Consider the following 15339-nt stretch of genomic DNA (forward strand, 5'->3'; position numbering starts at 1 on the left):
ACAAAACAAAGAGAATAACAGACAAAAATGAAAACGAAACTATAAAATAAGCGCATATAATGAGTAGATGCATGTGAGTTAAAAGTCCCAAGTAAACGCTATCAACTCTATCTGATCATCAAGTATTGCTTCAGATTTGCCAGGCTTGTGACGAGGCTTATCTTGAAAATGATGTTTCTGCTGTATATGTCATAAAGGAATCCCAAATCATATAAAAGGGGTCTTGAGGTTCTAGTCCTTGTCACTCTCAAACTGTGTGTGATTTTCTCCATTATAATTATTTTATGAAGTAATAGTTACCAAGCATCCAGTGTGAGATTTGGGGCTGTTTTCCATTGAGTTGAAATTACTATTCATGTCATTGAGATCATATATAAGAGCAATTCTTTTGAAAATACACTTACATTGGTATCATCAAAAATATCCAGTAACATTAATTTTGGAGAACAGACAATAGTTTCCTTAGTAATATTTATCATTTCTGTCAAAATTAAATTCAAAAAACCACTGACTGACATTTCCACCATAAATGATAGTACAGTATGTACCAAATTTATTGCAGCCACTCTGACAATTAGGTGATGTAGAAGAAAACATTTTTGACAATTGCAAAGAAGTGTAATAATTTTAAGGAGTTTTCACTAAGAAAACTAGAAACAGATTTAAAAATTTGGGTCAAGTTCCCCAAATTTTATTCCAATCCTTAGGAAGAATTTGTGTGCCAATATCTAGTTCCCATATCTTTTTAATCTGTTCCATAGAGCTGTAAGTTATATTAAGCAATATAGAGTACAATTTAGAAACTAATCCTTTTTCTCCTCTATCCATTGTGCTTAATAAATTTTCAAATTGTGTTAAAGGTTTCAGAGCTTGTGTTTTTACATGTTCTTTTATAATAAAACTATGAATTTGATTAAAATAAATCCAGTTTGTATTAAGATTTGACCAGTTTAATTTTCTTAGGTTATTGTACTGCTTATCGATAAGACCTATGTGCCTGGCCTTTCCTTCCAACAAGGAATAATCCAAATAATATTTTTATGAGTTGCTTAAGATATTTCTTGAACACATCTCAGGAAACAGATAAATTTGGGAGGCCTAAAGCTTCACTTATAGGTTGGGTGGTAGTATAAGTCAGAAAGCAGCTTGGGAGGGTGTGGGGAAACCGAAGGGGAAAAGCCCTCTTGCATTAGTCAGAGTTCTTGTGCTGGCTTCTGCTAAAGGAACACGTTAGTTGACTGACAAGCACTTTGATTTGTCACCAGGGAAACCTGTGCAATATAATTCTGTTCCATTCTGCTTTAGGAGAAGTGTTTGACTACTTGGTGGCACATGGAAGAATGAAAGAGAAAGAGGCACGTGCAAAATTTAGACAGGTAAGAAAAAAGGTCTTATAAAGTGAACCTGAAATGCTGGCTTCAAGAAAAAATACGTTTTAGTGTTGTGAACTAAGCGCAGGAAATGTAGATCCCGTTCACACTAGGTATTAAGTGTGAAATGGCTGACTTGGTTCACTCATATTTTTACTAGGCATAATCTCTTATTATCCAACAGTGGCCCTCTAATGTTTTCCCTGTGCTTCTTTCATCTATTTGGGGACATAAAAAAAAAAATCATTATTATTTTTTTACAAAGGAAAAGAACAGGAACACAGTGCCTACAGATGTAGATCTCTTTAGTACAGCTCTTTTATCTTTTTGCAGATGCCTGCTCTTTGACATGTACAGGGATGCTTCAGTCCTGCATCAACCCTCCCAACTTCTGTACTTTTCTGTGGAATTTTGCTTAGGGAACTTACAGCCATGAATGATTTGGGTCTCCTCTTCCCATAATACTTCTTTACAAAATCATCAAAAACATTTAACAAGTCATAAAAAAGAGCTTGATGGTAGGAAGGCTAGGATGGGTTGAAATTGCTTTAAGGAAGGTTGCAGTCATAGAATTGTAGAGTTGGAGTCCAACCCTTTATAATGCAGGCATCCTGCCCACAGCCATCCCTGGGTGGGCTCAAACTACCAACCTTTTGGTTAACAGCTAGACCCAACTTCCTCAACCGTTCCCCGTAAGGCTTGTTTTCCAGATCCAATATCAACTTGGTTGCCCTCCTCAGCACACAGTTATGTGGGAGTAAGACCCTGACCAAATATGCAGTAGGATTGAGCAATAACAATGTATTGACATTGATATGACACCACCATAATGGGTTTAATAACAGGTGGAGACGAATAAGTGTATAGAGGGGAGGTCCAAAATATATTTACATGGTGCTTTGGGAACAACTTGCACCTTAATATCAGCAAGACAAAGGAGATGGTGTTGGGCTTTCGGAGGAAGAGAGGGGAACTAGCCCCGCAAGCTGTACAAGTGACAATAAAGTATTTCAGTTGAAGGAGAAGGGAGGCAGACTAAGTCACAACACTGGCCATTAGAGATACAGTGGTACCTCGCAAGACGAATGCCTCGCAAGACAAAAAACTCGCTAGACGAAAGGGTTTGTTGTTACGATTTTCCCTATGGGCTTGCTTCGCAAGACGGAAACGTCTTGCAAGTTTGTTTCCTTTTTCTTAACATCGTTAATACAGTTGCGACTTGACTTCGAGGAGCAACTCATAGAACGCGGTGTGGTAGCCTTTTTTGAGGTTTTTAAAGACTTTGGTGATTTTTGAAGCTTTTCCAAAACTTTCCCGACACCGTGCTTCGCAAGACGAAAAAAATCGCAAGACGACAAAACTCGCGGAACGAATTAATTTCGTCTTGCGAGGCACCACTGTATAGCCAACCATGAAGCACAGAGAAAGTTACAGTATAAAAGCTATATGAGGATAGGAAGGGGAATGCTACTGAAAATTAGACCAGGTCACTGACAGAGATACTTCTACTAGCACACCACTGATTATCAAGAGCATGGGTAGGCAAACTAAGGCTTGGGGGCCGCATCCGGCCCAATCGCCTTCAAAATCCGGCCCGCAGACTGTCCGGGAATCAGTGTGTTTTTACATGAGTAGAAGGTACCTTTTTATTTAAAATGCATCTCTGGGTTATTTGTGAGGCATAGGAGTTCATTCATCCCCCCCCCCAAAAAAAAAATAGTCCGGCCCCCCAGAAGGCCTGAGGGACAGTGGACCGGCCCCCCTGCTGAAAATGTTTGCTGACCCCTGATCAAGAGAGACTGATTAGCACCAAGTCCTCTGCTCTTCCTGGAGCAAAGGACAGTTTGGCTGGGAGGAGAGAGGAAAAAGACAGCAACAGAAGCAGCACAACTTGCAATGTAGAAAAATGACAAGGAAGGATATTCAGCCACTGGCAGGAAAGAATTGAGTCTCCAAGAAGTAGAACAAGGAAGATCTGTATCTCTGGCGCAGGATGCGGATGGTGCTGTGGTCTGAACCACTAAGCCTCTTGGGCTTGCCAATCAGAAGGTCGGCAGCTCAAATCCATGCAACGGGGTGAGCTCCTATTGTGTTGTAGCAACTTCTGCCATCCTAGCAGTTCGAAAGCATACCAGTACAAGTAGATTAATAGATACTGCTGTGGCGGGAAGGTAAATGGCGTTTCTGTGCACTCTGGCACTCATGCGCCAGTAGCGGTTTAGTCGTGGACAAACGCCAGCTCCCTCTGCCTGAAGCGAGATGAGTGCTGCACCCCATAGTCATCTGGACTTAATTGTTCAGGGGTCCGGGTCCTTTACATTACACCTATCACTGGTGCCTTATTCTGCCTTCCCCCACTTGCTTTATTTGCTGCAAAAGAACGTCATTTTAATTATTTTGTGAGGGTGCATACCTAAAAATAAAAATTAAATACTTAAGAAATTAGTCTCTCCTCCTTTCCCTACCCTCTACAGTCCTCCCTTTCCCATGTGGATGGTTTAAATGGGGAAATAATACTGTTTTATGTGCTGTATGGAACCAATCTTCAAATTCCACTTTATTGTGCAACAGCAGCACTTCAGCCGTGTTAAAGAGCTCTAGTGCGGAAAGGCCCATTGCTTTAGTTCCTAAGTATTTAAAGTATTAGAGCATGCTTTAGGAATATTTTCAATGGGTTGGATCCAAAGGTCATTCTTTTGACTTTCAGGCAAGTTTGATTGCATTGCAAGTTTTTTTCAGATCTTTGAAAACACTATGCCTTTTAATGCTTGTGTGTGTGCCATACTTTACTCTTGGGGAACCTGGGCAACTTGTTCAGCACCAAGGAGAGCATTCAGAAGCACATAATGAGTTTGAAGACTGCAGCAACTCAGCATATTTTGTTAATATCGCTTACAGTAAATAGGAATCTTAAAAATGTGATTAAGTTGGACTTTTTTGTCGTAAACAAAAGACTCCTTCATTTTGATTGACATATTCACCCCAGTCCACTTGGTTGCAAAATTTAGGGGAGTACTTGCAGAACTGTTCTAGCACAAGGCAGTTGCCCCCCCCCCCCCAATTAACTAATAATGGCTTTCAGGGTTTTGACTTTTTGCGTAGTTACCACTGTGTGGAAAGTAAGCTTACAGTCAAGGGCTGACAAAGGAATAAATGTTGCATGTATTCTGACCCGATGCCATGTTTCCAATACATTTTCTGGAGCTGGTGGGGGCTATTGTGGTGTAGCGATGAAGAGGCTGAACCACTATGAAGCAGGGATTCGCTGACTGGAATCTTTCCTTTGCATATAACTCATTTGGTGGCTTTAGGCAAGCCATTCTTTCTCCATGTCAGTGTCCCACTTGCAATACGGGAAAATAGTGTAGCAACCTCATAAGGTTCCTGCAGAGGTTACAAGAAGATAATAGAAGTGTAGCGTTTGATCTGCTTCACTATATAAATGTTAAGCATTCTTCTTGGAGTCGTTCTTAAATGTTCTCTTATTAACCAGATTTCTTATTTCAGATTGTGTCTGCTGTGCAGTACTGTCATCAAAAGTGCATCGTTCATCGTGATCTCAAGGTATGCTCCTTTTCCTATCCTTTAAGAATTCAAACTGTACGGAAGCAGAACAATTTAAGTGCTCTTTCCACCCACTTTGTAAGGTTGTAATATATATAATAAAGTGCTGCTTAGTCTCTGCCCATGTTTGTCAGGCATGTAAGTCATGGGTCCTTTCTTCCCCTGAAGAAAAGCGGGACTCACTGCCCAAATCTTCCTAGTCTCCATTCCAGGGAAACTTTAATCCCACCCTGTTATATTCAGTGCAGTCATCATGCTGCCTCTTCTCCTGACTGCCTAGGATATTGGGAGTGCTGCCTTGCAGCTTTATGCTGTTCCCTTCTCTTATTCTAAGCCATAACAATTCCTTTAGAGCAGGCCTGGCCAAACTTGGCCCTCCAGCTGTTTGGGGACTACAATTCCCTTCATCCCTGACCAATGGTCCTGTTAGCTAGGGATGATGGGAGTTGTAGTCCCAAAACAGCTGGAGGGCCAAGTTTGGCCATGCCTGCTTTAGAATCATCATGCAGTCCCTCCCTCTTGATATGAATCCCCACCTCCCTCTAAGTTTTGGAGCTTATTACATTTGCACACATGTTTTTGCTAACCATGTTAGCAAATCTGATTCTACTCATGATTGTGGATAATGGTTTGCAGCTATAAAATAGAAGCACCGTTGAGAGCCCTATCTTGATGACCAAGCGTGTGTGCATGTGAAGGCACATCTGTATGTGTTTCTTTGTAAAAAGTTCAGCAATGAAGAGTCTTCTGCTTTTTAACTCTCCACAATCTTTATTTCCAATTCAAAAACCTTGGCTTGTCTTGGCTGTTTTCACCTCTCATTGTACCATCATAGAGCATCTGGCTTCTTGGCCCTCTGTTCTGCTATATCTCCCCTTCTTCAGTTTATCCCAGAAAGTCACTGCCAAATTCATTTTTCTCTTCCATCAAAGTGAACCTTAAGCACAGGCTCTGTGTCGTGCTCAGCTTCTGCTTCAAGCTCTCAGTGCTTTGAAAGCTGCTCATCAATCTGCCTTTGACTATGGGCCCATCTATGTGATCCTTTAGAGATAGAAGTCACAGTGAGTTATCCTGAGCGCAAATGCTTTTAATGATTAAGGAACAGTGAGATTCATTGAAAGAGCGTTAAGTGAGAAAATCTGAATCTAGAGGAGTGCACATTCTTAACATTGAAGAAGCAAACCTTTGGAGCTGACAGCAATCTTAAGGTATAATTGTTAAAGAAGATGGCATTAGACCTGATTCATTTTATGGAGTCAACTGGCTAAGAGGCAGGAAAGAGGGAAAGACAAAAGAAAAACCTGGTTCTGTTTCATATAAGAATCACTATATGAGTTTTCATTTGTTTTGCCTGTGTCTTTTTAATTCCTAAACAGCCCAGTCATTATTTTAATTTCTCTTTTAGATTTTTCCATTCTCCAAAGATCCAGGGCAACATGATCTCTGTAGCTGTTTAGGTTACAATCCTATACACACATATTTGGGATTGAGGCTCATTAAGCTCAATGAAACATTTTGAGCAGACATACATAGGATTGCACTGTGTCTGATATGTGTACACATGTCCCATTGATGGCAGCAGGTGGACTGTCTGCTAAATCTTACAAAATCTATAGAAGATTAAAAAAATTCCTGCCCTCTTCTCATCATGAAAGGATATATATTCGATCCCATCTTATATACAATTGCTGTTCCAGAACATTCTGCATTCTCAGTACCGGTGATTGCCTGTTATGTTGTAACATATAGCAAAACACAAAGCTCTGTAGAATGACTAGTTTTTCTCGTAATGAAGTTATGGCGAACTGTTTTGTTGATACTCACCTTTAAAATTCTATTTTCATTTTTTCAGGCAGAAAACCTTCTTCTCGATGGAGATATGAACATTAAAATTGCAGATTTTGGTTTTAGCAATGAATTTACTATAGGCAACAAACTGGACACTTTTTGTGGAAGCCCCCCATATGCTGCCCCTGAACTTTTCCAAGGAAAGAAATATGATGGGCCAGAAGTGGATGTCTGGAGTCTCGGAGTCATTCTTTACACTCTAGTCAGTGGATCGTTGCCATTTGATGGTCAGAATCTAAAGGTACAGTTGAGATTTGAAATGGCTAAGTCTAGTCTTCAATTTTTCTGTCTCAATAGTAGATGTTCTTCTTTGTCTGGTTTTTCTAAAGGAACTGAGAGAACGGGTATTACGGGGGAAGTACCGGATACCATTCTATATGTCCACAGACTGTGAAAATCTACTGAAAAAACTACTTGTATTGAATCCAATCAAGAGAGGGAGCTTGGAAGTAAGTATTGTGATCTTCCCCCATTCCCCTCTCTTTTGTATTTCATTGGAATAACTCAAAACCTATAAGGAATAGACGACTCCTACATTTCTCCGAATATGCTACCACAGGCTGCTTCACTGTTTTGGTTTTTTTAATACCGTTTTTCTTGGTAAAATGGCTTTTTTATGGATCCTAGTACGTTGTTAAATTAAAGCCTTTATTTTTTAAAAAAATTAAGCTGTTTTCTGTAGTAATCCTTTTTACACATGCAAATTTGGGAGTTTGCGATTAACTACAAATTTGTGTAATTGTTTGACTAAGATTTCTTTGATCTGGTGAAAGCTCTCATAATATACTTAGGCTTAGAATTTCAGTAACGTGACATAATAATGGTCCGACAAAATGAACAGCATATGATTAAACAGCTAAATTCGGGATTGGAGCAAAGCACAAATAACAAAGATCATGTTAAACTGCCTGAAATGTGAATTATAAAATATTCTCAGATATTTATTCTTATGAATACAAAGATACAATATCCTGTTTAGTGTCTCAAACTATGAAATGCTGGTGTTTTTTATGTAGCCATGTAGTTGTATCACTTCTTTCCACAAAAAATGAAATTAATGTTAAGTTAATTGTGCTTCTGCTGAAAACAGTGTAAGTGTCCGTTGTACTAATTTAACAGATAAAGTTAGTGCATTTAGTGCAAGAAAGGTTAATTGTTCTTCAAAAACCAATGATGCATACTTGTTTTTATAGTAAAGACAGCTGAGTTTTAAAAGAAGCAGTTTCCATATGAGTACCTGGTTCCCATTTGCTATGATAGTTGATGAGCTGCATTTGAGAAAAAATATTTTGGTTATGTATTAATTCCAGCAAGTTAAAGCAGCCAGTCACCTAGGCCTCTGGGCTTTGCATCCATGGAAGATTTACTGCTTGTTAATGCCCAATAAAAGTACAGCAGATGATAAAATGGCTTGAGAAGTACAATGTGTATTAGTCATCGGTTGACCTTTCTTTCATCTTCATAGGTTTGCGTTTGCAGCTGAAGATGGTGTTCCACCAAATTAATCTCATATAATCACTTTCTGACATAGATCACTTGAGCACAAGCTGGGAGATATACCCCTGATCAGCTGTGACTCTGTACTGAATAATTCTGTGTCTGGTAGCTTGCCAGTGGAATGTGGGTATGAGTAATTTCTGCTTCACTGATGTGTAGCACTCATTGTTAGGCTCCTGTCTATATAGGATGGTGTAATTAGGATCACAGGAGGTCAACTCAAGGATGTTAATATTCACTTAACAAACTTCAAAATGGTTGAGTCCAAAGGATACTGCTGACTAAAAATGTAATACTAATGTTCAGGTCTCTGTAGTTTTGCTGTATTTTGTAACAGCCTAGCACAGGCACAAAACTTGGCAGAAGAACAGTGCACAGAATCTGAGAATGCCAGATTTAAGGGTGTTCAGATTTCAACAAGTTTCTTGCTTTTATAGGTTTAAATTGTGTGGCCAGTGTGTGGTGAGATCTCAGTGCACTATGCTGACTTTTCACCAGTATTTATAAATAGGTTGTGTTCATTTTCATTTTTAAATAGTGTTTTCTACTGATAATCCTCCTAGATACAGTTTTGGGAACTTGGCCCTGTTATGCCCAGTAATGCTGTGTTAGTTCCTTCCTGCCCGGGTTAATACTGTCTCACTATTAACGGCGTTAAAAGAATTTTATGTTGCTGGTTCAAAAATGGGTTCTTGCCAGGACATTGTGTTCAAAGCAGAGTGCATGAATGCTATAGAAGAGAGGGACTGTCTCTGTCTTCCTGTGAAACACAGGGCAATTGTCTCAGGGGGTAAAAGGCCATTGCAGAATCACTGTTCGGTAATTGTGTGAAGTGCTGTGTTATATATGGGTATTGTGTCAGATAAATGATTCCATCTGAGCCTTTGTCTGGTCTTCTTAAGATGTTATTTTGACTGGCATCTGCTCATCTAAAATAGCACTAGAATGTTAAGTTTCGTGTCCTAACTTGAAATTTAATACATTTAGTTATAGGCTTTATCAGTGTTTTGATGTTTGCACAGTGAGACTATTTAGGACAATTTTGTAGCAATATACCGTTTTCTGCAATATGTCTTTCACCAGCAACCTTTGCCAAACTAAAGTTGAACAGACAGCACTATATGCTTAATTCATATGTTGCCTAAGGAGCATTAAGTTACCATGCACTTCATATGCATTTTACTTTATACATTTAAGAGGAGAATTAAAATACTCCTGAGCGATTTTTGAGAGCATAATATTTGAAAAGATTTCACACTTTGCTTTCAGTTAGGTCTGAATTCTTCAGCTGTGCACTTTTTCAGATGGAGTTTGGAATACTGCTACATATGTGGTCAGACAGAACATGGGTTCATTATATTTAAATTGTCCAGATGTCATTCTTCTTTAAAAAGACAAAAAATATGTCTGGCTTCCTTGTGTTCCAAAACTCAGAACTATATTCTAATAGCAAAGGGTGAAATCCTTTTGATCTGTCTGATTTGTCCTCCAATGTAAGAGGAGAAGTTACTTTCTCTGGTTCCTCCTGCACTAGTATCCATGCTATTTTGGAGGGTCTCTCAACCCTCTTGAACAGAGGACCTCAGAGGGAAGGGAAAACTGGAGAAGATCACTTCCTTTTCTTAAGCTATGAAACTCGCTCCCAAATGAAGTTCCATATTTTTCGCTCCATAAGACACACTTTTCCTCCTAAAAAGTAAGGGGAAATGTCTTTGTGTCTTATGAACCGAATGCTGCATGGAGGAGGTTCGAGTAAGCGGCTCCTGTCTGTTTTGCTGCTTTAAAGCAAGCCACAGACGAGGGAAGGAAGGGGAGCCGTGGCTCCTGTCTGTCCCTCCTTCGCAGCTCACTTTAAAGCGGGCGGCTCCCCTTCCTTCCCTCCTCCTTGGCTCACTTTAAAGCAACAAGGCGGACAGGAGCCACCCGCTTTGCTGTTTTAAATTTGCTGCTTTAAAGCGAGCCGCGGAGGGGGGACGGACGGGAGCCATGGCTCCCCTTCCTTCCTCCGTGGCTCGCTTTAAAGCAGCAAAGCGGTCAGGAGCCACCTGCTTTGCTGCTTTAAATAGTTTAGTTGATTCAGAATATTTTTGTGTGTGCTTTCCTCCTCTAAAAAACTAGGAGCATCTTATGGTCAGGTGCGTCTTATGGCGTGGAAAATACAGTAGTGATGGCCAAAAACTTTGATAGCTTTGATAGCTCTGACAAATTTGTGGCTATCTTGTCCCTCCAATCTGAGAGGCAGCATGCCTTTGAATACTTGTTGCTGGGAAGAGCATTCTTACACTCAGGCCTTGGTTGCGGGCTACTCAGAGGAATCCCATTTTGCCACTGTGAGAACAGGATGCTGTACTAAATGGGCTATTGGCCTGTTCCAGCAGGCTCTTGTTTAACCACCAATGGATTAAAAGCCATTCCAGAAGTAGAACAGCAGCATTCAAAGAATAAGATAAGCATTGAATTTCATCCATAATATTGAACATGAAGTTTGACAAGGACACCTTTTTTGCTGTTGTAGAGACTCTATTATGGACATAGAATTTTCAATAATGCTTCCTCAGAAACTTGAGCAAGGAAAGCGTATGTTTTAAAGTACTCAAGCATTGCAAGCTGATGCCTTCAGTGCGACCCACTAAAACAAAATCCTGAAGCATAGACATTAGCCAAAAGCAGGAGGACAAAAAGTGCTTCAGTGCTTCAAAGGGAAATTGGTCATGGGGGAGCGGGTGTGTGCACTCAAAGGTCACAGTCTGCAAAACCTCTGAACAGCTCATCCGTAAGGTGTCGCAGCACTTCTGCTTTTTGCTTGGGTATGAAAGAACAATGGCTTGTTGTAAAAATCCTTTCAAAATAGGAGCTGTCTCCTGAGAAGTGAAGCAGTTCCCAAAATAAGTCTTTCTTTCCTGTAGCCGAAATATCAGCAGCTTTCGCTCATTCATATGAATGTGAAGGGAAGGTAAATTGCAGGGGACGATTCTCCTTTAAGGAAAATTAAGCTGTTATATATCTTTGGTCCTTTTATGGATTCAGCATGAAAGCCCAAAAACGTATGTTTATTATTAATTCAACATTTGTAGATACAGATAGAAGCTAATAAAGTAGTTCAACGTACTTTAGATGGTAGTTTAAGTCTTCCATATTGTTAATATTTTTATGGATAATTTTAAAATATATTTTCAGTTGAAAGAATGGACAACCTAAAATAGTCTTTAGGCTGCAAAAATGGTACTATTGACTTGTTTGAGGTGAATTAATCATGAGTATAGAAAGCTGTTAATTTCCAAGTCAAACTGGGTCCATCTCATTCAGAACTGGCTACATGAACTGGCAGCTACTTTCTGTGTAAAGATGCTGGAGAATGAACTTGGGATCTTCTGCTTGCAAAGCATCCACACTATCGCTGGTCCTTCCCCAAATTTATTTCTGTACATAATACATGGCTAACACTAACCCTTGGACCTGAGTTGTTCTTTGTTTTGTGCATTGGGGTTGAAGGGTCCAATTTAATTTGGCAGTAGAAGTCATATGCCTTCAACCAAATTTGGATGGTACTCCGATTGTGGCTATTCTTGGAAAACAAGATTTGGCCATGGTTATCTGTGCTCTCCTAACATCCAGATTGGAGTACTATAATGTGTTTTTAAGAGGGCCTTTTGTACTGATAGCAGGGGAAATATTTTTTCAGTATTCCAAGATCTTAACCCGGCTACCATTTTATTTCTAGGCAAAAAAATCCTATACCACTTAGGGCCAGGAGAACTTTCCCCCTGTTTTGTTTTATTTGCAAAATTTAAAGATCACCTGTTATCACATCATAGTGATCCAAAGGCAGTTTCCAGCATGTTAACAAAATATACAGACAACCATGGGAATATACGTTCATTAAAAATAATTGTTTAAAAAAATGAACAGTAAAATACAGCAGTGCAAGAAAATATAAAACTCAACAAGTGGAAATCGCTGATTTACCCAGAATGCCTGGGAAAATAAGAAAGTGTTCACTTGACAGCACAAACGCTGCAGAGCTTCCACCATCTGTGCTTACCAGCAGGGAAGTGAGAATTTCCTTCCTATCACCAGCTGATCACAGGGTATAGATAGGGTGGTTGGTATGGGAGAATGTGCTTCAACAAGTAACTGGGTCCTGTATTATCCTGTCCAACTATTAAAACCTTCTGCAGGGTTGCTGCTCATTAGTAACCCTTACCCCAGAGGTGAGATGGGAAGCATCAAAGTATAGAGCCTTCTTGTTAATAGGGCCTCCTTTATGTAACTCCCTGTCCATTTGTCCAGCACCCATTTTTATTTAACCAGCAGTTGAAGATGTCTTTTGCACACTGATTGGTCCCCACTGATCATTTTTCACTTACGCTTCAAAGCAGTTTTTATATTTTAAATAAATAAACATGCAGATTTCCCCACTAACTGGGTATTGATTTGGGAGTCAATAAAAAAACCCAATCCAATGATTCAGTTTTGCTCTGTTTTCTAGCAAATAATGAAGGACCGATGGATGAATGTTGGTCATGAAGAGGAAGAATTAAAGCCATACACTGAGCCTGAACCAGATTTTAATGACACCAAAAGAATAGGTAAGAATAGGTTACCCCAGTCATTCCAATCTATAGCTGTATTGTTTCTCCCTAGTCCAGTTCTTTATCTCTTTCACTAAGTGTGCCGCAGATTCATGGTTAACAATAATGAAAATGCTTGTCAATGTTCTGTTAATTCGGTGGATTAGTTTGCCATGTACCCAGGTTTTTTTATACAGTGAATGTTGAACAATTCCGATAAATCTTCCTGAATTATCCTAGTCTCAGTTTACCTGTTTTTCCACTGCCACATGATTCATTAGTTCCAGTTCACATGCCATGGTTTGGAGGATCAGCAACATCCAGGAAGCTCATAGTCTTACCCTCCTCTTCCTCTCACTTCCAGTAGGAAACAATGGTTTGCATTTGCCCTCCTAACCAGAACTGGCGATAAAACACACTTTACAATAATTTTCAGTCATGGTTTGGTGGGATATTTAATTCATTGGTAATGACAAAGTATGTTCTTGCTGGGGGGAAAAAAGAATTGAACCTGAATCTGCTAGCCCATATCACATTCCTAATTATCTGGACCATGCTTGGAGGATTGGAATATTATATGTAACCCAATCCCTCTCTCCTAAATCTCTTATTTCCTATTTTATGTAGATCTCAATTAGGTATAGTGGTATCTTGGTTCTCGAACTTAATCCATTCCAGGACTCTGTTCAACTCCCGAAACCATTCGAAAACCAAGGCGTGGCTTCCAATTGCCTGCAGGAGCTTCCTGCACTCAAGTGGAAGCTGTGTTGGACGTTCGGCTTCCGAAAAACGTTGACAAACTGGAACACTAACTTCCGGGTTTGCGGTGTTTGGGAGCTGATTTGTTCGGCCACTAAGCAGTTCGAGAACCAAGGTTCGACTGTATATGTTTAGGATACAGACTCTGTTGCCATTACATAAATGTTAACTAGTAGAGGGTAATGGAACATGGCAAGCATTGTGAAACTGGTCTGTCGGGTGAATTTTTATATTTTAGAGAAAAATTGTGAACAGTATTCTAGGTTCCTACTTTATTCTACTGTGTTTACTTAAGTAGAAGTTTTGTGGATGAAAAAAAGTATCAGAAGTTGTCTAATGACACGTTTTAAATATGTCTTGTCAATAATAAAATTGAGCTGTCTTGTTTTTGATAGATATAATGGTCACTATGGGTTTTGCAAGAGATGAAATTCACGACTCTTTAGTAAACCAAAAATATGACGAAGTCATGGCTACTTATCTGCTCCTAGGCAGAAAACCACCTGAGGTAATTTATAGTTGCCTATATTTACTTATCTGCTAGTTTTGAAGTTGTTTTCTAAAGGGATTGAACACAGTGCTGAGACATGCTTATTGACAAGCCTTTGTACTCTTTGGGTTGCTGAGTCTATGGAGTTTATGCATCAATTGTTTTTGCTAGAATGGACTCATAAGCATGCATTTCACGTATGTGTGGGGTCCCTGGAACGTAATCCCCACATACGTTGAAAGTCACCTGAACTAAGAAAAGTGTGGGGGCCCAGGCAGGGCCCACCACTGATTCTTGCATGCCTGTGGCAGTGGTCAGCAGGGACTGGGTAGAGCAAGGTTGATCCAAGACATGGGCCACACAGACAAACTTGACTCCACTGTGTTATTTACACTGGCCCCTCTCCCACTGTATGCATGCCAAGATAGGGCCAATGTGGAAGCCCCAGTGCTCTGGGCTGGCATCCTCCTTGTGCTGTTTCAGACGCCAGCTAAAAACATTTCCATTTTGACAAGCCTACACAGACACATGAACAAGTTGTGTATATCCATTTGTATATTTTGCTGAGTTAATTTATATGTTTGCAGCAATTCAGTATGCCTATAAAAATGAGCCAAAGACTTAATTATAAAACCAAATAAACCAGCAAAGCCATTCCATCCAAAAACAAAATAATTGTTTTGCTTTGGAATTCTTTGATTAAGTGGTTCATAAATCCTACTAAACGTTAGTAATAATAATTGAGGTGGGGAGCATGATTAAGATGGTAGTGACAGCATTTGTCTGCGGTGCTGGTTTTGTCACTTGTCTTCCTGTTCCAATCTGTGCTTTCTCCCCACCCACCCCTGCACTCCATCTCCGACAGTGAGCTTGAGGTTCCACCAAACACTTGGGTGTGGCCTGCCACGGTGGCATAGATTGCCAACCTGTGAATTACAGCAACAATTGTCAACTGGGTCAAATCTTTCACAAATGTCAGTTAATACTGGGACTGGTTATACCTGTATGATGCATAAATAGGATTTTTATTTTAAAAATAATAATAATTGTATACCGCCCTATACCTGTAGATTTCAGGGGGGTTCACAACATAAAATCATGATAAGTGATTGTGTATCCTTACATCTATTAGCATGTAGTTTGAGGAAATGTAGCTGCATCTTTCTTTCCCTTGATGCTTTTTCCCCTCCTTCTGTTACGAGAAAGTAGCCTTGGAGGAGGATGCCTTAAAAAGTGGAAG

General features: G+C 39.8%; 1 protein-coding gene across 8 annotated transcripts in view; it reads left to right on the plus strand.

The window, feature by feature from the left end:
• The window catches only part of MARK1 (microtubule affinity regulating kinase 1), a 72363-nt gene that overhangs the window by 39915 nt on the left and 17109 nt on the right, over positions 1 to 15339 (plus strand). For all 8 annotated transcript variants that reach the window (XM_028724601.2, XM_028724603.2, XM_028724604.2 and 5 more), the window contains 6 exons: positions 1306 to 1376; positions 4878 to 4934; positions 6787 to 7023; positions 7112 to 7231; positions 12769 to 12868; positions 14005 to 14117. In XM_028724601.2, coding sequence (XP_028580434.2) covers positions 1306 to 1376; positions 4878 to 4934; positions 6787 to 7023; positions 7112 to 7231; positions 12769 to 12868; positions 14005 to 14117 — 698 coding nt within the window. The remainder of the gene's footprint in view (positions 1 to 1305; positions 1377 to 4877; positions 4935 to 6786; positions 7024 to 7111; positions 7232 to 12768; positions 12869 to 14004; positions 14118 to 15339) is intronic.

Source organism: Podarcis muralis, chromosome 3, assembly GCF_964188315.1.
Source record: "Podarcis muralis chromosome 3, rPodMur119.hap1.1, whole genome shotgun sequence".
In the NCBI taxonomy this organism is placed as follows: Eukaryota; Metazoa; Chordata; class Lepidosauria; order Squamata; family Lacertidae; genus Podarcis; species Podarcis muralis.